Here is a 24,823-nt window from a genome sequence, read left to right on the forward strand (position 1 = left end):
AGAATCTAAAAGCTGAAGACTTGATCAACTGGTACAATTGGAAATCATGTCGCAGAATAAGGAAGGGAAAATCTAGAAAGATCTGGCAGTTGTTAATTATTTTCCCCTCTTAACACCCACACAGTTACCAAGACCATCAATATCTGTGACGCCTTCAATCCAGTTCCTCCATTTAGTTACCCCACTCATATTTACCTTCCCTAATATTGTACTATTTGCATACCACCCCGGACTTATGCTGTGTACCAATAGATGATGCACTATTAGTAATCAATGAGGATAATTACATTGTTATTGCATATTTGACAATATATTTCATTTCTATAAATTAGAGTCTGCTGCCACTACTTAAAGGGGGTTTCAAAGCTGTGGAGATTTAAAAGTCTTCTTACTTCATGAGCCCTTTTCAAAATATATTCCATGTTAATCAAACATCACCCATAAAACCCCAAAGTGTAACCATGTGGAAAACATTATTATTAATGCCAATAAAACTCCAGTACTCTTCAATTGTTCTCGGCTCAACTTTGTGGAAATTCATGTTAATCAAATGAAGAATACAATGTAGCTTTCCACTGTACGTGAATAAAGGACAGTGGAAAGATACATTGTATTCTTCATTTAACTCCCATACTCTTTTTTATATCTACACATGCTTGAACTCACTAATATATGAATGATGGAAATCCACTCTGCTTGATGTTTGAATATCATTGGCACAAGCTCTATCTGATGCTGAACATTGAAGGATAGGAATTCTTTGAAATAAGGCACTCAAAACATCATTTGCTAATTAAGGTATTTTTTTTATTTTAAAACAAAATTACAAGTATAACCTCGGTTATTAAATTTGAGGGAGACAGAAACAGGAAGCATCATTTCATACATTATATGTTACAAGCAATGGCCACTGAAATAAACATAATAAAACAAGTATAAAAACAAAAGTTACTCAACTGACCTAATTGGAAAATGAATTAGCTTTATTTTTGCCTAACAATTCCACCATGAAATGTTTCACTGGCACTTGTGGGTTCATGGCTGAACTTACCATGTTCCTTCAATGGTAATGTTACCTCTAAACTGAGTGGATCACTAAAGCAAAGTCCAATTAAGTCTTCCCCCTGTACTCTTCTCCTTTCACCCTTAGTAAGATTTTCAACATTATCTTTTACACAATCCATTTCTTATTTTTTTAATTTAACATTACACTTTTACCATTAACATTGGTACTAGATTATGATATCAACCTCCTCCCAGGAAATTATGTGCTGACCATCTACTCCTAATTTCATTCCATATTATGATAGTTTTCTGCATCTTCCAGGATTTCCTATGAATACCTACACTCACTGTGTTTAAGCCAGGCCATCAATATAATTAAACTCTTTTTCCTTTCAAATTAGATAGCTTTTTGCCTCTTGATTCCACACATGGTGTGCTACCATGATTTTCCTCAACAGTATTCCCAAAGTGAAATCATAAACGGCATGGCATTCACCAAGGGGTTAGTTGCCTTTGCAGGTGCCTCCTCCAGTGCATCCTAGCCCAGAGATAGTAAACCTCTGGATGATTGAGTGCCAAAGTTTATGAAAAAGAAGTATTATCTTGACTCACATGCCAACCCTTTGAGTGAGGTATCTATTATTTTCATGCCTACGAGAGGAATTGGGTGTTTTATAATAAAAAAAATTTGAAATGGGAGGCGTTTTATTAAAGCTTATAGCAACGGCGATTATATGAATTAAATATCATAGAAAATCTTGATCAGCCCTTTATTAGAACTTCTTCTTGGGATATTAAATTGCCTTTTGTTAAAGGAATTAAGTAACATTTGCAATAAACACTGCCGATTTTCCTTGAGTTCAGAGAAAAAAGGTATCAATTACTCCCAAAGGAAACTAACATGTCTACTAACATGACTACAACTAAGTCAATAAAACAAACTCAAATCAGAGAATCAGACACTCCAGTAATGGTATCAAAGCAATGGACATATTTCAATGTAGACAATTTACTGGTTTTGTTCTCATAATATAATGCTTACCATGCTTTGATGAGAATGGAGACATAGTATATGGTTCAGAATATGTTTGACGACTCAACGTCAAAGGGATTGTTCTGATGACAGAGGCCACTAATGTACATGGCACTCTTCTTTGTCTCCCATCTGGCTTATTCAGATCAGTACAATTGTTTTTTTGACTTTGCAATAAAAACTCGCCATTGAATTGCCCATAGCACCTTCCAAGCTATGCGTGCCATAGGTTCAACTAATCCCATATTTTTGAAGTAGCTACAGGGAAGGTGATCAACAGCTAATGCTATTTGCACCATTAGGGATGGATGGGAATGGAGGAAGAAAAATCTGGTGTCAGCATTAGCCTACTCTGCACAAAAGGTGCCAGTGGATCTACAGTTTAATGTCCCACCCGACGGACAGCGCACTCACTATAAGTAACCTCCACAGAGCACCTCAAATAGGGATTGGGAGGCAACTGAAAAATTTCTGCCACCTTCCGGATTCAAACCCAGTCCCTCTAGGTGGGAAGCCAGTACAGTAGCCACCGCACCATCCCAATCTACCTATATTTTTGTTCGTCCAAGTCTAATCCCATGTTGTCAAAAATAACTTATAATAATTAATCCTTTATCTTTTATAGTTGGAAATGACGTGTTCATATCGCCTTCCTCGATATTGATGTCTGGTATTTTATCATAACATATTGTTCCTTTTAAGCCCCAGAAATTTGGGAGTGTAAGAGGATACATCAGTAGCATAACAGGCTAATGCATTTGGCCAGACAACATAGGACCTGGGGTTGAGTCCTGGTCAAGGTGACCCATTTTTACACCTTGACATTGTTCCTCAATAGTGTTTCATCATGACTGAAATAGCTGGACCCCAGCGCTTAGTTGCATTGCAAGCCTTCCTCAGGAGGTACAAACATATGCATTAAATGGAATACCTTTTGCCTCTCTCCTACCTAACAAGCAATGGTGAGCCTACCAAAAACAAGGGACTAGTACCATATTTGCAAGGTTTCATTATAATATTTGGTTCGATCATATTTTTTCTGTGATAAGGAATGAGGCATTTTCCTGTTTACTCTCTCCGTAATGCTGAGTCATCATAACTGAAATGGTTGCCCACCTTGGGTCAGCAGCCTTTGCAGCTGCCTGCCCGAATTAAATCTATCAATTGGACTACCTTAAGTCTAGCTCCTACCCATTAACCTACCAGCCATTTTTGTTCCCACGGCGATGAATGATAATCGCCCCCGATTCCACGGCTGTGTGGGTTATTGGAGACGGAAGATCTTTCTACTACATCAAGGTTCGAGGCATCATGCAGTTCATGTCGGGCTATCAATTTTTTGGACAAAAACGAGCTATTTTTGATGGTGTGCCGGTGCCTACTGATGCAGCAGTTGGTAGGCTGTTTCATAAAGTAATACTAGCCGGATAAACGGCATGAAAACCCCTTCAAAGTCCACAGATATGGCATACAATTCTTTTATAAAAAATTCGACCAAGTACATCTTAATTCAATACACACATTTTAACACAATCTCCTCGCAAAAATTAATCTCGTAACACCGCCCTCATATAAGGTTTTCAATAAACTATACATTGCTTACTCCATTAAGTAATTTAAGATCAACATAGGGTCCTCGTGAATAAGAAAATGTAATTGAGTATAACTGATGTCTTATCAACGATTCGTAAATAGATTTTGAATCACAGCGTCTTTAAACAATTACGACTTGGTATCAGGGGTATAGATGGTATACTCGCAGGTAAAAACTTGGATAGGGAATGCAAGAAAAACTGATAGAATGACTCCTATAATTCTGGGCAAAGTTCCATCTACATTATCTGCCCTGCAATTCAGAGCCACTTGCCTTTGCCATGAGTATTGGATGAAGGGATTTTTGCATGAGTGTGTGCGCTGCTGTGGGTGTAATTTTCCGTGTTGTTTTTTTGCATGTGGTATTTTTCCTCTTTACGGTTGGTGACCTAACACCCCCCGCCACACGCCCTTGCGGCGGCTTGCGGGGTATGATGTAGATGTTTCGTTGGAGCCCAATCCTTTCCTCCGACTGCAAAAATCCATTAAAACCTCTTCCCTGGACCATTTGGAAACAGAATATGATCTATTAAATTCTGAAATCTTTGCGCTTTGCAACTCACGGGTTGGGGTGTTCCGTCTCTAGATATTATCTTTTGCTTGAATACTATACATTCGGCTCTAAAAAACCGCAACAATACAAAAACACAAGGGTATCGTTTATCATTGCAATACTGAGTTCCAGTAGCAGATGGCCATGAACCCAGATAGTATTTACTACACAAACAAACCGACCAGAGAAGTTCTACTAATGACGAAATACGTACCTGCGGAATGTAATCCCATGCTTTTCTGAAAGACTTATTATTCCCACTTCTATTTGCACAACCATATAAATGGCTATAATTTATTCGTGCTGACTTACAACACCTATGAGAAAAAGAAAAATCTCAATAAAATATAGAGGTTAGCTGCTAATCTCAACACATTAAGAGGGAACTGTTGTCTGACTGCAATTATACTATATAACCAATGATCATGATAGAGTAAGCAAATTTGGAATCATGGGAGTAAATACTTGCCAACGCAATGGCGGATCATGAATCAGGTGATATGTCGACTCCATTTTTTTTAACTTGGAGTATAAGCGGCACAAAACTTTGGTAGCACTTGGCGCTGAAGATCCTTGTCATTGGACTGGTTCATTTCCTAATTCTTGCCCGATGCGGGGGAGAAGTCAGTCGCCGTGTGAGCCTGCCAGGGTAATTGCGATCGCGAGTTGCTAACTTTGAAGATGACTTCTATTTTTCTCCATAACTGCAATGCCTCGTATCTCTAAGTGATTAAGTAAAGTATTATAAATATTAGATGCAACTGAACATTAAAAAAACTGAGGATAATTACTTCACAGCAGTTGAATATAGACAAGAATAAATAACGACATGACAAACTACGAAATGGCGAATCTCTTTTTCTTAAATTATTGTACAGAATCAGACTACACTGAGCTACATTGCGACAGATATAGTTATTTCAAGTTCATAATTACAATTTTTTTAATGGTTTTTTATTTCGATTGACAAAAAGCGAATGGTATCAAACTCTTTATAGCATGCTTTATGATAATTATACGTAAAAAAGAAAAATGAATAACATTTAGTATAGAATAATATGATAATCACACTCAGTAACTGAATTCTCATTCTTCAATATTAATTATCTCCGTATTTTGGAATCAATTTAGAAATCTGATCAAATTAAAGTATATCTGATTAGTACCTTTAACAAGTTCCTTATAAAGGGTTGCTAATCAGCTCTCCTTAAAAAATTTAGGTGCTGACTACGTAATGAGAAGCACAGGAAGAGGTTTGCTAATAAATAGATTAGGGAAAATAAAGGCAAGACAAAAAGTGAAAGAGGTGAAATTGATATATATTGGGACACTCATGGTAAGTTTTGAAACTCGTAATTGATAATACCGACCTATTAATATACTGCAGATGTATACAATTTGTTAATCTAGCGCAATGAATTTTGAATGTGGGTACCAAACACAAACTATATGGCAACGGAACAAAAGAAACTGAGACCATCAAAAGTACAACGGCATTTACATGCATGTGAATGCATAGTATATTTCCATTCGTAAAGATTGCTACGAGCCCGAAATCCTATCATTGGCTACAAGCCTTCTTCAGGGATATAACAAGTAATTTGGCAGCACTGCCGTCCCTACACCTATCCTCCCCTCCGCTGTCTCAGGGATCTCCTCCCATGCATACTTACCCCTCCCTGACGTCACACTTCGCGCAGGCGCGTGCCACGAGTGCCACCTAGTTTTGCGATGCCTATACAGAGCTTGAAAGACAGTTAAGATGGCGGCGGACGGCGACGACACGATCTCGGATCAAGAGAAGGTATTGTTTATTTAATATGAGATATAAGGAAATAATCCTATCATTGTGTTAGTTCGTCTTAAAACCTATGATATCCTCTTGCATATTGTTTATTTTAAGCATTCTAAGATTTGTTTGTGCACGAAGTGGTTCTGTGGTGATCTAATGTTGAATCATCGGTAGAGAAAAGAACATTTTCGTGTTCTGTTACCGAATCGACAATAACGTTCAAAAACGAATAATGATATAAACCAAAACGATGACATAGCATTGATGTTTCATAAGTTTTGTCATCGTTTTTCATGCGGTCATACTTATAGGCGGAAGGGTTTTTGTTGTCAACTGTGGTGCTAAGGTGGCAAATGTTTATTATTATTTTATTAAGTTTGCATTCACCGTGTTGTTATGTTTAAGTGAAATGATTTAGAGCTAGTATTTTGTGTGCAGTCGTGTACTAGGGATTACCTTCGTCATTTTGTGTTCCCAGTAATCAGATAAGTCGGTATATCGCAGTCTATATGAGTCATGGTCTATGAGTTTGTTATTGGGTTGACGTTTCATGTAGGATCTGTCATGGAAACAACTAAAGTGACATCTTATATTAATCATAATGCCCTATTATTGGTAATGTTTCGATGTGTTTTTGAAGCCTGATATATTTATAGTGTTGTTAGTTACATCAACAGTACTTTTTGCACCGCTATAAAAGGCAAGGAGCTAATAGTTCGACATAGTTAAGTGTGCTACATTTAAAATTTCTATCTCTAAAACGTGATTTTATGTACTTAAAATTCGCATTGTTTTTCTTTTTCGTTTAACATGAACGTTGGGAATATTCTTAATACTTGACGGGACAATATGATTGCACATATTAATGCTTTTCTTCTCTTGCAGGTCCGCATCGTATCAGATTTTATATTGCACTCCCCACCTGGCGAATTTAATGAAGTTTTTAACGGTATGACCACTTCTGTGCTTAATAAATTTGATAGTTTAAATTTATTGGGTAGAGCAATAGTTGATGAATAAGCAGTATATGTAGTGGTGGTTAATACCATATATTTACTGTAAAGCCTCAGTGCATGATTTAATGGATTCTTATCGCTCCCCTCAGAGATTTTGAGATCCATCTAAAAGTACAAACGACTGGCAAGTTTTATGGCAGGTGTTTTGTAGCAATATAATAGTAGGTAATCTACTTTCGTATGTGGTATTAACTTATGATAATAACTTAACTCGTCCTAATTCAGGATAACAAAATTGGCGAAGTGGTTAGTGAGGTGAAACTTGCATGTAACAGCTTTGCTCTTAAGCGTGTTTTTTTTACTGAATGTTAGGTTAATTTTAACTTCATACTGGGTTTCTGTGACTTGATCTATATTATTTACATAGTTTAACATTAAGGTGAACTCAATCTTTATTGTCTTTCAGATAGGCCCTGTCATTCATTATATTAAGAATTCATAATATTTTGAAGTGACTCTACATATCTGACGGTTCATACAAAGAAACATTTTTGTTATATTTTTAAGGAGGTGTCCCCTTTAATTATGGTGCAATTTTGTTGTTAAGGTTATTTTGAACCATTCTGATGACATTCCAGGATGACCATTTTTACTTATTAGTGGGTTACCTTATTGCTCAAAATTTCTTGTTTACGTTTTGATGGATAAACTATTCCAAGTATAATGTATTTCATGATGAGGATGAACCACATTATGTATTGAGGATTGATAATGAAATCACACAATCATTAAATATGATTATTGATCCTTATTTTGTGATTATTTTTAAATGTTATTGTTTAGGTGTGTACAGTGCTGTGTACATTTAACGAATTAATACAACACTCGTCATGGTTTCTCTTTTTTTGACATTTTCTTCAATTCCAAGTTAAAAAATCATTTTTGATTTAATTTATGTAGTCCACCCAATTACAATGCATTATAATTCCCATGAGGTTATAAAGTAAATGAAGCTTAATATGTTGGAAGTGACAAACTTTTTCAACTGATGGGGTTCACCAAGTTGTTTGGTTTGCATCATTCAAGAATTTTTTTAATTTGTTAACATGACTCCATTTAATTCAGAAAATAAATAGTTGACTCAGTATTAGAAAGTTTGGGTGAAGCAATAATAGTTTGGCATGATGGTGGCTTTGAGTACAACGTTTGCATTGGATATGGGCTCATTATATTTGCTCTAAATATTTTGCAGTTCACGTTGTTCAGTTAAGTACTTTGTTTGTGACCATTTTAAGCTTCTGAAATACTTGAAAAATGTTATATAGTTATTGCTGTAAACATGATTTACTTGGGTAGTTTTGGGCGTCATCATCACTTACTTCCCAAGTAGAGCCAAATTTCATGGTGGATATTAGGAATTCTATGTATTTAGAAATAGTGTTAGTTACTGTTGTGAAAGGAAGTGTTTTAGGTGACCTCATGTGTAGCAATTGTAAATAGATTTATATTGAAAATTTTCTGAGGTCAGCGATTGTCTGTGTCTGACAGAAATTGTATAGGAATGATAATGTGTTAGCTTTGGTTGATGTATCATTAATCCACTGCAATAATTGACAATTTTTTCAACCATGAACTGTTCATTTGAATACTATTCATGTTTTGAAATATGGCCATGGAAGAAGAACTTGCGACAAGAGGATAGATTTGGGTTTGTATGGTGTAATCTTGCATGAATTTCTGGTTCCCTGGGGATAATTTGGTGATAAGTGACCAATAAACTTTCTTGCCTTGGTAAATGAAATACATGAATTGATAAAACTACTTTTCATGCTATAATCAGGTGATCATCATAAGATTTTTAATTTGCTCTGTTCCAAGAGAAGTGGAGAAATCATTTACTCTGTTTTGAAAATGTTAATTTTGGATATATTTTCTCAGTGGTTGGTGGCTTACGGTTGAGATAGTTGAGATTATAGATTAAGGCATTGGTTTAAAATATTATAATTTTAATCAGATGCAGTTATTATAAAATTGTTTCCTATAGTTTTTTATTCAATAGAAACTATTGAATATGCTATAATTAGGAGTGCAGTAAGGTTTAGTGCCAAGACAATTAAAAAAACCTATTCTAAACCATTGGAGTACTGCTTATTTTAAGCGTATAATATCATTTTTCAGTGTTTCGAATGGGTTTCCCAGTAAATAGTGAGTTCCACACCCTTTGTGTATGATGTCAATGTTAATCTCATAGGTAACGAAATTCAGTTTCTCTCTAGAGTTTTGGAGAGTGGTCAAACGCCTTTGTGTTTTGAATTTTTGGTGTGGTATTGTCTTGATATTAAGCAAGTTTTTGTTCAATTTGGGTAGCATTGTTTTTGCATTCATCTTATATATATATTGTCTATTGACACATACTGAATGTTTTTTCTAAGTCAAAGCTTTCAGAAGAGCTGGAATTTATTTTGGATTATGTGACTTAGGCTAATTTCGAGTCTATATGTATAGCACTTTCTCAAATGCATAATAATTTATATTTCAGATGTGCGTGTGCTTTTGAACAATGATACACTATTGAAAGAGGGTGCATCTGGGTATGTGATGTTTGGCTTCCTATTCATTTTCTCTTTTATTTGACCATTTTTATTATTCATTATCTTTATTCAATGCATGTGTTTAGGTAAAAATAATTTGCCTTCTAATATGTCTTGATTTATGTATTTTATATCTATCATAAATTTGTAAAATGACTATTGTGACATTTCTGATGACATAGCAAGTAAATACTATTTTGAACTTAACTTTTAAGTTTGAAATTACTAATTTGTGAAAATGTCTCTCGTTACAGTGCATTTTCCCAGTACAATAAGGACCAACTGACTCCTGTTAAATTAGAAGGAGTGGAGCAACAGGTGTTAATTACTGAACACAATGACATAGGTAGTAGCAGATTTTTCGACTCCCGGTCGAAACAAAGCTTTAAGTATGACCATTTGAGGAAAGAAGCTACGGATCTTCAAGTAAGTTCTGGTGTATCAAAATGTCTAGCTCACTTTTTGTGTTTAATCATTCAGTTTTACACGATTAGTATTCAAATTTGTCACAAAAAAGACAGTTTTATGAATGGTGAAGATAATAGGCGGAACATGATTTGATTTTGTTTCTCCTGACAATGTTTTTGTTTTTAGTTATTTATGATTTTAAATGGTTAAAATGTTTTTCAGCTGGCATTTTGAAAGTTTCAATTTTACTAGCATTGTTTTTCTTAAACATTTGGTTGCAGAATTCTATTAGTTATAATTGCTAATTCACAGATGTAAGATATGTACCAGTGTGAGCACTCGGCATTAATAGCATTATTTGACTTGGTAACCATGTTTCTGCATGGCATGTAATTTAGTCAGTTTCGTTGCTTAATTGGGACAAAGGGAATCACAACTTTTGAGTTTTTTATTCATATATGCTTAAATATTAAATGTGTGTATAATTTCAGCATTGGGAGGTAGATCAGGTAGCAGAACCATGGAGGGCTGCACTAGAAACTGAATTTTCTAGCTACACTAGTAGTCACTACAAGCATGGTGTTTGCAGTGTCTTCGGCAGAAGTCAAGGAAACACCATAACACTGATAGCTTGTATAGAAGATCATCAATTTGAGCCCAAAAATTACTGGTAAGAATTGCTTGTATTCTTATGTACGGTAATTTTCGTTGGCACATAAATGAGATTATTCATTAGATTACTTACAATACTCGAAACTTAGTAAATTTGGCAATAACACTATTGGAGATAGTGCATTATTTGGCTTCTGAATTGGGGAAATTGCAGTTTCAGGTTTTAATAATCCCTGCCTCGTTTAATTTTCTAGCAAATAATTATTAGCATTTTGTTTTTGGTATATTTCTCTTGTTATTTTACCTGTGATGGATTTCCTTTTAAACCTTTAAAATAGTTTGTTTGAAACACACCAGTAATGTGGCTGCTTGCATATGGTCCATAGTAAATCATAGCCTGGGATGCAGTTTATATACAATTTCATCCAATTTCATAATATGCATGACTTATGACACTTGACTGATCAGTACTGTTTTTTGTGAAGGAAATGAATGATACATGTCTTTGAAAAATGTATCATAAAAGTTTAAAATAGAAATTAAAATTAGGTATCACTTAACTTCTTACCCCGTTCTCTCTTTCCCCTGAACTTCCCTGAGTAGCTATTTGAATTAGATTTTTATTACATTTTTGTCCTTGCTCTTCCAATGGAATGAATTGCATTTCAGAAAAAGTAATATACATATATTGATATGTGTAGATATATCAGCTAAAAGGTTACTTGCCCTGCCTCATGACCTCCTATTCAACTCCCTTGAGGTGACAAACCATGATCTGAAGCATAAATTGAGCTGGAAAGTGATACTTATGGTTGGAAATAAACTGGTTTGAGTTATCTTTTACGTTTAAGTATTGATATATTGTTTTAATGAAAAACTGCATCAAAAAACATACAGAACCTACTTGTCTGTCTCAGACAAAATTAGTTAACTAGATGTTTGGGTCAGATGGTAGATGCTATCCTTAAAAATGGGTTTCTTTTTGATCGTGGTAATCAAGATTGCCAACTTTCATGGCAATTGTGGAACATACGATCTTTAAGTGCCCAATATATATTTATGCAAGTAGTGCCCTCTCATGTTTTCTCTGTAAGATTTTGCTTTTTAAGGTTTGAACTTCCTTTTAGCATGATGGATATTATAAGTGGTATTTAAGTCATTGTGTTAAGCTACACATTAGTACTAAATTTGACATAACCAACCACAATTATCAACCTGATGGTTGGTTTGATTGGTGAGGATAGAGCTAGCTCACTGAGTACCCAACGGCATGTGAAATCACACATCAGGGTAGGTGGACCAGTTCTTTTCCCAACAAACTCAGGTACCTGAAAAATAACACAGCTTGAGTGAAGCTGAAGGTGTCCAGAGGCATCACCCGGTATGGAACCTGTGTCCTGAAGGTAGTTCAGTACTCCACCAAATAAAATACTCCCAAATTTTAAAACTGTTAACAAATAATTCAGTTCAGAAAGATTGGAATCCCTTTTTACTCTGAATTAATGTAACTTATTCATTATTTTAACTTAGTGGCTTTCATTTTGGTTCCACTCAAGGTTAAATAATCTTCAAACGGTCATGGTGAATATGGAAAATACCTTTTTGCATCAATTTAGTCCCCTGTCAGGATACTGTATTATGTGGTATCATTAAGGCCAGCTTGTGTTTCATGTTCAAACTTTGCTGAGTGAGTGGCAGCCCCAATAAGCAACAGATTTCCCTTTACTTTTTTCTGCAGGGTTAGCATCTTGGCTTAATAGTTGTATACTGCAGAAGGGGCATCTGGGATACAATTGGTGGCTGAGGCAATGGTTGGCATGAGGGTGGTGTTAATACTTGTGTGTATGCTGTAGGATTTAAAATTCCAGAAGGATTAAGTGAATTCTAGCATTGGTATTAGCTTACTTGAAATGTTCCTTTAAGGTCTATGCCTTAATATAAAATTTGATGGTCTATTTACTGCACTTAAAAAGATTGGAATGTCACTGAAAATTGTATTACTGTCAGATTTAGCCTTATTGTGCAACCAATATACTATCAATTGGAATTAGGTTCTTCCTAAGGGAAAATTGCTCATTGAAGCCTATGCCTTTGAAGACCAAATGGATTTTGGTTGAAATTTAATAGGATTTGAGCTTGTTGAGGTGTTGTTTGTGGAATCCCCCTATACATATACCCCTCACTGTAAGGTGGTGGTGACTCATCAGTCACATATGCCTGGGCACTCTTTACTCCAACATTTGAAGCTAAGCGTACACCAGGAATTCCTTGGCTATATTTTATTCATATTTTTTCCTATTTTACTTTCTTGAACTCTGCTCCTAATATGACCACTGCTGTCAACTTCAAGGGTGGTTATGACCTGTTCAGCAAATAATATTATTAACTAACTGGTAGAATTGCTGAGTATTTAGTTTACCGCGGGCATCTCCATACACCAAAGGTGAATTGTGCACATATGTCTTTCTGTTCATCATGAGAAGTCTTATTAAGACTATTTGCAAATTTAAGGCAATTTTGCAAAGGGTCAAATCAAATGGTATTTCAGCTACATTATAAGGATTTTTAATTTCAAATAAGCTGTAGCAAATGAAGGAATACCTTGTCCTCATCAAACAGTATTTGGCTGTTTCAACTTGCTTAGTTAATTTGTGCTAAAATTAGGGAAGAGTAGCATACAATATTGTCTAGTTTTTGGATTTGGGATACTGAAATGAGAACTCACTAAATTATCAATACCTCTCTTTTTGTGGTATATTCCTAAATGAAATGCATAAAATCAGATAGGATTCCATTGATGAAAATGAACCTTGTTTTATATCCATAAAATTTAACAAGATTTTAAGTAAAGTAGAATCAGATTTTCTACAGAAATTTAATGGCTGCGGTCACTTCACCCTTCCTATAAGTGTAAAGAAAACTTTTTGTAACACAGTAAAATATACTGAAAGTATGGTTAAGGTTCATTACAAGGTAGTAGAAAAGTTCGTACCTTGTTGGTGGCAGTTAATTTTTCATTTTCATATATTTCTTATTTTGGAACACTGATTTTCACTTCAACTTGATCTCATTTTCTCCTCCAGCATGCATTTGTATGAGATATATTAATACCCTCTTTCCATATGCCTTATTGAGGTTCCACCATTATGGTAAATAAATGGCATTTTAATAAAAATTTCCAAAAATGTATTTTGAAGTGAATTTAGAAAAAAATAAGTCAACAATACTCAAAGAAAATATATCACTTTTGTGGATGTATCAGAGTTCACTTTTGATGAAGTTATATTTTGGAGCTTGTAAGAATTACTAATTTCAACATGGTATATTTATATTCATAAAGAAGGAGTATTGTTCATTGAAGCAAGATGATAAGCATAAATAGGAGGTTTTGAGATAGGGTGTGTAGTAGGAGGGAAAGGTTAAAGAACAATGATGAAATGTAAAGAAAGCAAAAAAGCCTAGAGGTACTGGGCATAATGAGGATTAAAGAGGATTTTTTGGGTAAACATAAAGGAGACAGGAAAGGTAGATGAAGAGTTTTTTATAGCCTGTGGAATGGTAAGGATTTAGGGGGTGAGGGTTTGGCAAGAAAGGAAGGAGTAGGAAATAGATAGGCATGTTGGATAAAAAGAGGGAGGTCGAATGTATATTGAATTAAAGTAGAGCTTATTGTAATATTGGGTGTAGGGTTGTGTCTTGTTAGTCGAGGCATAGGAATGTCGCAGTATTTTCTGTGTCCATCCAAAATCTACCATTGTCAATAGACTACCAAAAATTGTAAATTATCTATATTGTAATAAATTTTAAGATGTAGAACTTCAACATGGTAATTTCTTTGATGTGTCAAAAATGAAAAATTATTTAAACCGCAATTAAAATTTTAGAACCAAGAGGGAGGATATTAAAATCACTAATAAGCAATTTTTCTTTTGTGCTCTAGATCATATAGGTTCATTTTTTTAGTGGAATTCCAGGGGTATGCATGCTCTAAAAACCATTTTGACTGATTTTGTATACAATATACAAAGAGTTGCCGACATATTTTCATTTTTTTCCATTCTTTTGATTTCTCAAACATCTTTTCAAGTTGAGTGGTGTATATGATGATTCAGAATTTACGTTAGCGTTGCTTACAAAAATCAAATAGTGTAACAAATAATGGTGACTCAAGGTTAAAATTTCTTGGATTGCGATATCAAAGAACCAGAGGAAAATTTATGACAGATACTTAAATGTAGTCGTCCGATAGATTATTCACCTGGGATTCAAACCTGGATCCATCAAATCTTGGTGGGTGCATTGACAAATTAAGTTGCTTAGAGGATTTCTCACAGAACTACCAATTTAAGTGCTCATCTGGTAATCAAGTCATCCAGGTATTAGTCCCGGGCATGGTGAATGATGTTTGCATGGTAAAATTTGCTGTTTTAAAAATTGTTTGATTAAGTTAAATGCCAAATAGAATTAATAAAATTCATCCAAAGTATTTCCTTGCATAAGTTATTGGAATATGCAGTCATTTGACGGAAATAGATAAAAGAACTAGAACTGTGTCCTGTTTGATCCGATTTTATTTAATATTTTTGTCTGACACCACCATCTTTTTCATATGCTCTAACTAACCTTAGGGTTGATAACTATGTTGGCAGTGTCAAAATTCCTCTTCCCCACCACCTTTCCTGCAATATCATTTTTCTGCCAAATTAGTGCCCTTTTCCAGTAAAGGCTTTTCCCCCAAGGCCAGTTTAATTGTCTTCACTCAAAATGTTTGTATCCCAGGATGCAGCATGAGTATGTGCATACTCATCTCATTCTAAATATTCCTTTCTGAGTTTGAAATAAGGTGTGTCATGGCTGAAACTGTACCTGCTTTTTAAATGATGTATCACATTTGGCACATTCAAGAAATTAGCATTTTTAAATAAGACAACCATTCAAATGATTAGTAAAGTGGTCATATTTAAGTATTCGTTAGGTCTTTTTAAAAGGGATTATATTTTGGCCGACAAGTGCCGTGTCCATAATACCTAATGTTTTCCTATTTTTTTCAACCAATAGTTTCCTTATAGTGAGAAAAATTTAGCTGGTAATGTTTAAAAGAGGAAACAGTGGTTCTTATCTATCCTCATATTAATATGAGGAGTGGTCGTAGGCTATTAAAAAATGTAAGAGACTTAAAAATACCTGTTAGTTGAAAGTAGAATATCTGGTGATATGATGAAAGCAGAGTCTATTAGTTAATCAGATGAAGACTGTGTTATGGAAAAAAGAATAAACCCATACCCTTCCATTTATATCAAAGATAAGTTATCTCTCCCCTTTTTTTTAAATTTGTCAGTTCTGGTTACCCCCTTTCTAAATTTACGAGGTTTCAGGACCACAACTGGAAAATTTACCCAACACCAATTAAGTTTTGCAGCAGCATGTGAATTGAAACTAAATGAGTTACAGTGTATACATTTATGATTTATTTGGGAATTAGTCTAGGAAGTACTTTCGATGAAATATTAAAACTTTGTTTCTTACTGCTGACTCAAAACAGTGATATTATCAACATTTTTAATAAAGGTAACCATTTTCTTTCCCTCACTTGGGAAAAATACTTAATAGTAAATAATTTTGGTAAATAGGCCTCCACTTGAAATTTGCAATTATACCCATATACGTGGCCCATGAGACACAGGCTGAGTTAAGCGCATATTTTTGAGTAAAAATAGTTTTCTCACATGGGCCAGGATAAACGTGAAATATTTTTACTTCACTTAATTTTTTTTACAACTTAACGTGTGCAGAAGAGCAGAAATTCAATTTAGGTTGACTATGAATTAGGATGTTAATAATTATATTGCCATGAATAGTATTGATTTCAGGGTAATCCACCTCAATCTTGTTATGTTTACTAGAGGCACAGCATATGTTGTTTTTCTATAAAGGGTTTATTTTTGGGAAAGATAGAATCATAATATGACAGCATTGTTTAGTCATTTAGTGATATTTGAAACAAAATTTTATTGGTGAAAAAAGTCTTTTATTGTGTCAAAATTTTCTTATTTTATTTTGAGTATTTATAAAGTAACTATGGGTTCCATGTTAGTTCTGCTCGATGAAAATTTTGTCTCACTCATAATTTGTACATAAAATTTCTTATAAAAACAATCCCTGACTTACCTATTGATGTAAACAATTGTTCAGGTTTGTGTTCCACAGTTCTTGATCATATGCTCTCATAGCATCATCTGTTGAAGCAGACTGAATTACAAGGCATAAATAGCTGTGAATTTTTGAGTCGAGGGGATTTTAATGCCCACAGTCATGGAGGTTGATTTTATCATACCATCACTCTTACTTTGGTCTTTAATCTGTGTAAGAAACAAGATCTTTATAACAATTTACGGGTGGTGTAGAAAATGGCTATTTGGTCTAGTTCATGACTTTGTGAACCATTGTGTAGCACTTGAATGAGGCTAGGCATGTTTTACAAGAGCCAGATAAATGAGTCGAGGAAGTACATCCTCTCTTTTCCCACGTTACCAAATGAAATTCTCTTTGTAATTTCCACAAGGTAGAATTTAATGACCAGCTAGTGTCATCAGTGGTGGAATCTTCATTTACAACAGTGAAATTTATCAACCAATTCTGTGGGCATATATACATTTCAACATTCATAATCTCTCACCAGGAGACCTAGGTGATTCTAGGTAATGGGTTTGTTTGACTGTAGTTGTAATGAGCTAACATTTGTTTTTTTTTTCAAAGACAATTTCAATCAATTACTCAACACTTTGTTATTCATTTATCCCATTTTCAAATATAAATGCTGAAAATAATACCAAATAACTTTTTTCTAAATTCATAAATAAGAAATGTTAGTAAGGAAAACTACTGCCCTGAAGCAAATATAATGTATTTAATAATGGAGGCTTCTGTAGCTTATCTTATGTTTCATTACTCATTTCTTTGGCAATGGACATCCATCAAAATTTAAAATATTTATGTAGTTGTTAGCTATTTGAAATTGAGTCCGGTGGTTTACTCTGCTCACAAGTTAACTGTCTGTTTGCAATTTTATCTTTCCTTATTTTTATCATTACAAGCACAAAGGATTGAGATGAATCTGACAAATAACTTAAAGTGCTGTAAGGTGATGACACTATTATTAATAGCAAAATTGGACAGTTGCAGAAAGATGACAGGTTTAAAATGAAATAATTTGGAGGGAAACGTCTCCCCTTTCTGCTGAGCTCTATGTTCATAATGGTTAAAGGTGATTCAGATATTTCATAAATTAGAATTGGAAATGAAAATATATTTAATTTATATGGATGATTATGATTTCGATATGTTACATGTACAATGAATTTTTTATGTGATAACCTTAAGTTAGGTAGGGTTTTAAAATGTCTTGTTGAACTGAAGGTTGACTTTCAGTTTCGCTTAAGGCTTAAAATCATTTTTATGACTACTTATTAAGTTCAAAACTGATCGTTAAACTGCTCTATAACTTACAGATGATTTTACTCTGTTACATTATTCACATTTATTACTGATCTGTCTTTATTGGTGGGCTAGTTTTTTAAAGCCTTTTTTAATGGAATATTTCTTGAAAGTTCACTGTAATTATTAGATTAAAAAAATGTATTTCCTGATAATATTTCTTGTGCTGTTTTCCCTGTAGTTTATTATTTATGTTGAAAGTTTACTCTAATAATCATCTAAATGCAACCCAGTTAATGTCATCAAATCATGTTTTTTTTTCCTATTAACCAATGTTCATTCAATATTGAGTAAACAGTTCACTTCATTGGCAGAAGGAGCTATATTATTTCTTGACCTTTTGCATGCCGTGGATTTCAAAGGTCACCTTGTAATTTTCATTTAAAGGCCTAGGAAATCTTTTGGACAGGGGCAATACACTGGCCACAAGCTCCTATTCTTTTTTATAAATTTTTATTAGGAATAACACTATTGCAAAAATAAACTCATCACAAGGTTGCTTAAAACCTATAGTAATGCATTTCTAATTTTCATCTTGGGGACAACTAAATATATTGTGTACAACACTAGAGTTGAAATTTTGAAAAAATAGAGCTGTGAGGCTTGAACTTGTGACCTAAGGGTGCACTAATACTACTCATGGCGTTTCTTTGTTGTAGTTTAGCAAAGTTAGAATTAATATTCCATTTGATGTTGTTTATTATTTTCTTGAACAAGGGTGCTTTGATTTGAAGCTCAATTCATTTTTCTATTTGAATTTTTAATATTGTGTGTAAAGTTTCCGTATGATTGTTGAAATTTTTTATGCCAAGTCTCCCCATGACAATTTTAGTGTGGCTGCTGAGGTAGAAACATTGGAATGCTTAGCTATATAATACTGATCACTGCATAAACCATTTCCATCTTTATGCGAATGTATGTGGTCATTCATTCATACAAGTTTTTTATATTACCACATTTTGTTTGAAAGTATGGAAATAAGCATTTCTTTTTCTTCAATTGCAAAGCATGTCCCATATTTTCATGACTGGTTTTGTGATTTACAATGAAAATATATTTCTGTTAAAATGAGGGAGAACTTACATGTAAAACTTGGAAATTTCAGGGATCTCAAAATCCAGATTCTGTAGTGACCCTTAACACCATGTAATACAAATTTTTGATGTCCTTAAGGCTATAGGTAGTTGTCCTTTATCCCCTTTTTCTCATTTTTGGGGCTTGGTTATATTAAGGAATATCAATATCATTTGTCATGTAGAACTTATTTCCTAGGCTTGGTGTTGTATACAAAAGAAGGAAATATTCCAAATGTTCTTGAAAAATGTTGCCATATTATGACCCATATCAAACTAATGCGACAATGTATAGAAACAACATGAATGGAAAGCCTTTTAAAATGTGAAGTGTTAACTTGGAGCCATGTCTCAATGTGGCCTTTTCGTTGATCTCGAACATGTTTTTTAGCAGCCTTGCGTGAAGGAAAAATTGTCAATGGCTGGTATCATTGAAGTTAAGTATCCCAAGAAATTGGAGATAATAACTTTAAAACAGCTGAGTTAAATAATTGTATTTCTTTGGATAAAAACCCTAAAGAAAAAACATTTAGTTATTGTTCTTAAATATGAGTGAGGTTACATATATCTTGACCCTCATTTTGTAAAAAAGTTGGTGGATACCTTGATTGCGGAATAGAAGGGACAATGACTTATGGAAAAACCATATATTACAAACTATTTTTATATGAATGCTATGCAGATCCAAGATTTTGCTGGTCAATTGAAATCAGATGATCAAAAATTTCGCATAATATGGCATTCTTTGCATTAAATAAAGATGATTGAATAATTGCTAAATTTTATTCCAATGCTAGGCATAGAAATTTTGTTAAATATTTTGATACTTCATACTGTTACAAAATATATATAGTTCTGCATATCTGTTAGCTCACTGCCTTCGACAGTATCATATTCCACCTTAGGATTACACTTATCAATTTGTAGGAATGTCATCATTTTGGTGGCACTTCAATATTTTTCTGCTGAAGTGAACATTAATTTATAATAATAATAATGCCTTCTTGGTTACTTCTTGGCCTTGTACATTCTTAGATGGCCAATTGCAGTTTGAATTGAGCAATGGTAATTATTTTCTGGCAAGCAATTTTACACTGTGAATGCTTATATTGCCTAGAAGGTTTGAAACAGGGTACATTGTACTCTTCGAACAATCCACCTCCATGGTCGCATGTTGCTTAATGTTAGCATTGAACACGTAAATTGATCTTCAATGAAATTCTTAGCTTTACCCTTTGACCTGCCATTATATTCTTCAAAATCGTTCAACATATTGCGAGGAAAATGTTTTGTGCTTTGCCCACTCTGCTTGATATCGCTGTTGGCTACACCATTCATCATGGCAAGGATCACTGACAAGATAGGAATGGAAAACTCTAGATTTCCTATGTTTTCATTCCCATGAATCCATATTCTCATGTTTGTTCTGTGGCCCTATAACCAAAAATGCTGCAGCCTTGATAGAAAACCAAGGGTGCAATTTTCTAGCAAAGAGGAAAGGGGGAGGATATCCCAACCCTGGACCTTCCCTTATCTGTCAATCCTTTGTATTACGGCTCATTTCGACGAGAATATATCACTTCATTGCTAGCATCACTAATTGATCATGTGTACTCAGTCAGCAGTGTAGTCTATTCTGGAATAAATGAATCCAGGTTTTCTGTTTTATAAAATAAAAAAAAATATTTTTTGTTCGTGCCCCAATTTACAACTGTCCCTTGGACATTGGGCTGACCTAATATAGTGCTGCATCAAGTTACCTCCTTGAATTTAGCCAAAATGCCTTCAGTTGTAGGAGAAACCCCTGGCGAATTTCCCTTGTTTTATTTGGGAATGACTTTAATGATAGAATGTCAGTAACCAGGAACTTCAAAGCCACTGCTAAATTCATTATTTACTTAAAAAGCCTTCTTTGTCCAGGAAAGAGGATAATTTTGTGTGCATAAATGATCGTATTTGTAAGGTTAATGTGGATTGCTGTTGTCAGACTTGGGATTTTTGTTTTAAGTAATGCTATAGGTTCAACCTATAAAAATATGTTTTCAGTTTTGTTTTGGTCATTCAAAATATCATGTAATTGAAATAGCTTTGATAAATTAAAATATAAAAACTTCTTGGCTTGTGGAATGATGAAATACACTGATTATTAATTTGGACAAGAAACAGTTCATGGAAATTCTGCGGTCACTTCTGATATCCCTGAATAGAATCCACTTAATTATAATTTGTATTGTCTTTGAAATATTCTTTGATATGTATGTTGTTTAATAAGTTTTTGAGGGAGATTTTTTTGGATTTTTGAACGTTTTCCCTTTTGCTTGATGTCCATTTCCCAGTGTTTTTCTAACTCTTTTATTCCTTCCAAAATTTTGGATGAGAAGCGCCTCGAAAGAGACATCTATATGACCTGACATGCATGCATGACCTCGGTCAATGTGAATCATTTTCCACCAAGCTATTTTTTTCAAGTCTGGAAATAAAAGAAGGCTCTGCGAGCCAAACCTGGTGAACACTGGATTTTTTTAACTCCCTTAATTTTTACCATAAAAACTGCACAGGTGTGCACACATGCATTGTCTTGCTTGAAGAGAGTTTTTTCCCTCGATATGTAGTCTTCGTTCAACCGGTGAAATAACGATACATGATACTGTCTATGTATAGTTAGTCCTTTATGCAAATAGTCTATGTAGATGTTTCTCAGTGCATCCCAAAAAGGCTATCAGCCAATTGCACAGTCTTCACCTTCTTTGGAGCCGCATCACTATAAAAACCCACTGTTTCGACTGTTGACAATTGAAAATCCTACCTTGTAATATGCCTGAGGCCTCAACTATTTTACAAACTTAAATGTGTCGGTCACTTTAAACTCTATTGTGGATATTCAATTGTTTCTGAGGAAGTAACTTCCACTGAACGTGTTGATGTTAATATATATTTATAGTGATATTCTGAAAAACATGCTTCTGTGTAATTATTAAAAAACTCTCCACACACACGGTCCTTATTTTGAATTAAAAATACCTGTATATTCTGGCATTGAAATTATTTTAATTGACTAAAGAAGCTTAATAATGCATCTGCGAGGTATAATTTATTTTCAAATCCATGTTCTTCATTGAGGCCGAAGTTTTAATTTCTCATTTTGAAAATGTTAGTTGTGAATTTAATGTTGTATTTAAAACTGTCCATTGCTTATTTTGATGACTTCACATTAAAAAGTAAAATTTTAATAACCATATGCTGTTTCTTACAGTTCATTACATGTTATTTCTTGTTTCATATTGTACAAAGTTCTTCCGTATCCTAAAGGAATGTGTATTTTCTTACAGGAATGGCCGTTGGCGCTCCCAGTGGTCAGTTGCATTTACTTCTGGGTCGGCCGAGTTGAGAGGCATTCTCAAGGTTCAAGTTCACTATTATGAAGATGGGAATGTCCAACTCGTCAGTTCAAAAGATGTCAAAGGTTCACTAATTATATCTGTAAGTAATTTTAGTTCTTTTCAATCAAGTATCTTTTATTTATATGAAATGCTAAGGCAATAGTGCTTTCATTGCTGAGGAAAGAGCCAGTTTTTGAGCTGAATGTAATTCCACTGCATCCTTTTTTCTGCAATTTCCAGAGTGAACAACAAACAGCCAAGGAATTTGTAAAGAGGGTGGAGGAGGCTGAAAATGAGTACCAGACAGCAATCTCTGATAACTATCAAACAATGTCTGACACAACATTCAAGGCACTGCGTAGGCAACTGCCTCTAACACGAACGAAGATCGACTGGAATAAAATTGTGTCTTATAGTATTGGGAAGGAACTGAAGAGTCAATGATGCACTGTTTAATATAAAAATAATGAGAGGTGAAGGAAACATAATTCCATGACTTTGCTGTTGTAACTGGTTCGAAAAGTTTTATAAATAATAAGTTGTATGAAGGTTGAGTATGGTTTTTTGTTAACTTGACGATTGAAGTTATGGAATTTATGGAAACATGTTTGCATATGTAGTATTAATTATGGCGGGAGTTGTTAGAGTGGAGGGGGCGGGGGCTCAACATTTATGTGCAGTGCTCTTGAAAGTGAACTCCTTAGAGAGTAACTGCATAACTTTGCAGGTGTTATCCTTCCCATTTAAGAAGTTTATTACACTATCCTTAATTGTGAGTAGAATCACATTCTCAATATGTTTTCTTTATTTTATGTTATAATAGTGTGGTAACAACATTCACTGTGATGGTGGAATTTTCTGACGTGCCTGTTTTATGTTGTTTTCATTACATGATAGAGATTCCCTTAGACAGATGTGCTTGTGGCATTATGATTTCCATAGTTTACTTCTAGTAAAGAAGTTCTTTTCAAGGTTAGCCCAAGAGGCTGTATCTTCAGAATTCCATAATATATAGAAGTTTGTTGTGATCTTGAATTTCTTCAACGTAAAAAATTGAATCCTGTGTTAAGAATTTTTTAGTGTTTATAAATGTAAGTTATTCATTATCTTGGGTTTTTTAATCCCGTGTGTGCTGTATGTTTTCTAAGAGAGCAGTGCCACATATCTGACAAAATAGAGGAAGTGCCTTGTGTATGAAGAAATTCTATTACATCTAATTTGCTGTTGCTAATTACAGTTTCAAATTATAATTTGAGCTTTGCTTAACTTTCATTAACAGGATTTCATTAACGAATTTAATGCTATGTTGCATATTTTTGAAGGATACATATAATTCATATTTAATAATTTGATTTGAATATGATTTGAAATAAAAATTTAGCTTAGCCAAATGAGAAATCAAAGAGGTGAAGTATAGCAAGATGTGGGGATGGGTGTTAATTGGATTTCTTTTCCATTGAAATCAGTGCTGCAGAACTATGTATATATGCCATTATCCTACAAGGAATTGTGGTAGTGTCAAGCACAAGGTATGAGGCTATGGAATTATTTCTTCCGTGATTCTATTGCCAAAGGTAAAGCCCATTGAAAATACCATTGAAAGACAAAAGCTTTGGCTCCTACTTGTTGTACTCTTGTTGTTACTTAACAATAAATGCTGTGGTCCATCTTGGTCCTCATTTACACTAATTTACATGTTATTTGATTAGTATTTGTTTCATATTCATTTGTTGTTCTATATAGTTGTCTTCTAGAAAGTGCCATTTTTCATTTCAGCTTTTGCTTTCCAATCACTACTGTGGTAGTGATACTTATCAGTTTAATTGCTGTTGGTTATATAATGAAGAAGGCTATTTCAATTCCCATTCAGTAACTACTGGCAATAATGTTAACTAATCAGTCATCTCAAGGACAGAAAGTTACTATGAATGTTTATAATAATGCATTTATTGGCTGGAGCTGCCACTCGTCACTCATTTTGTCGGTTGTTTTGAAGAACGTGTGGAGCTTGTAAAGGTGATTTGTTTAAAATATATTCTTTGAAATCTTTAAAAAAATTATTATTGGTGATTAAAGGTTAATGAATGAAACATATTTGGTTATCTAGAATGGGGGGTGTAGTCATACCAAGAGTTTTGGTTTTCTGTTCCTCAAATATGCCAAGCCTTTGGCATGTATTGTTAATGCTGCTTCATTCATTATTTTCAGGAATAAAAATGAAACATTTGAGAGAGTTGGTGGAAACACCCAATAATACTATAAATTACTGCTTGGGAGGTCAAAGTTAGGCTTTTATGCAAGGCGTTTTAAATATATAAGTTCAAATAGCAAGA

At 34.1% G+C, this 24,823-nt stretch overlaps 1 protein-coding gene and 1 long non-coding RNA gene across 3 annotated transcripts; one reads left to right on the top strand and one right to left on the bottom strand.

Moving 5' to 3' along the window:
- Positions 1 to 784: 784 nt before the first annotated feature.
- Positions 785 to 4,801, bottom strand: LOC139685754 (uncharacterized). 2 transcript variants are annotated; one of them, XR_011700222.1, is made up of 3 exons: positions 4,654 to 4,801; positions 4,399 to 4,501; positions 785 to 2,324 (listed from the first exon to the last, which is right to left on the bottom strand). It is a non-coding gene; the product is annotated as an uncharacterized lncRNA (long non-coding RNA). The 2 variants fall into 2 exon arrangements; XR_011700221.1 differs by having other exon boundaries at positions 785 to 4,130.
- Positions 4,802 to 5,862: 1,061 nt separating this feature from the next.
- Positions 5,863 to 24,180, top strand: cpa (F-actin-capping protein subunit alpha). Its single transcript, XM_071582824.1, has 7 exons — positions 5,863 to 5,988; positions 6,862 to 6,925; positions 9,472 to 9,523; positions 9,778 to 9,949; positions 10,423 to 10,601; positions 22,440 to 22,590; positions 22,731 to 24,180. The coding sequence occupies exons 1-7, from the start codon at positions 5,947 to 5,949 to the stop codon at positions 22,932 to 22,934; spliced, it is 864 nt and encodes a 287-aa protein (XP_071438925.1). The 5' UTR covers positions 5,863 to 5,946; the 3' UTR covers positions 22,935 to 24,180.
- The last annotated feature ends 643 nt before the right edge of the window (positions 24,181 to 24,823 follow it).

Source organism: Hetaerina americana, unplaced genomic scaffold, assembly GCF_022747635.1.
Source record: "Hetaerina americana unplaced genomic scaffold, ioHetAmer1.1.p SCAF_12, whole genome shotgun sequence".
NCBI lineage: Eukaryota > Metazoa > Arthropoda > Insecta > Odonata > Calopterygidae > Hetaerina > Hetaerina americana.

Coding starts and splice junctions, on each gene's coding strand:
- cpa (XM_071582824.1), top strand. CDS start 5,947: ATGGCGGCGGACGGCGACGACACGATCTCGGATCAAGAGAAG. Junction 10,602..22,439: donor TTTGAGCCCAAAAATTACTG/GTAAGAATTGCT, acceptor ATTTTCTTACAG/GAATGGCCGTTGGCGCTCCC. Junction 22,591..22,730: donor AAGGTTCACTAATTATATCT/GTAAGTAATTTT, acceptor TGCAATTTCCAG/AGTGAACAACAAACAGCCAA.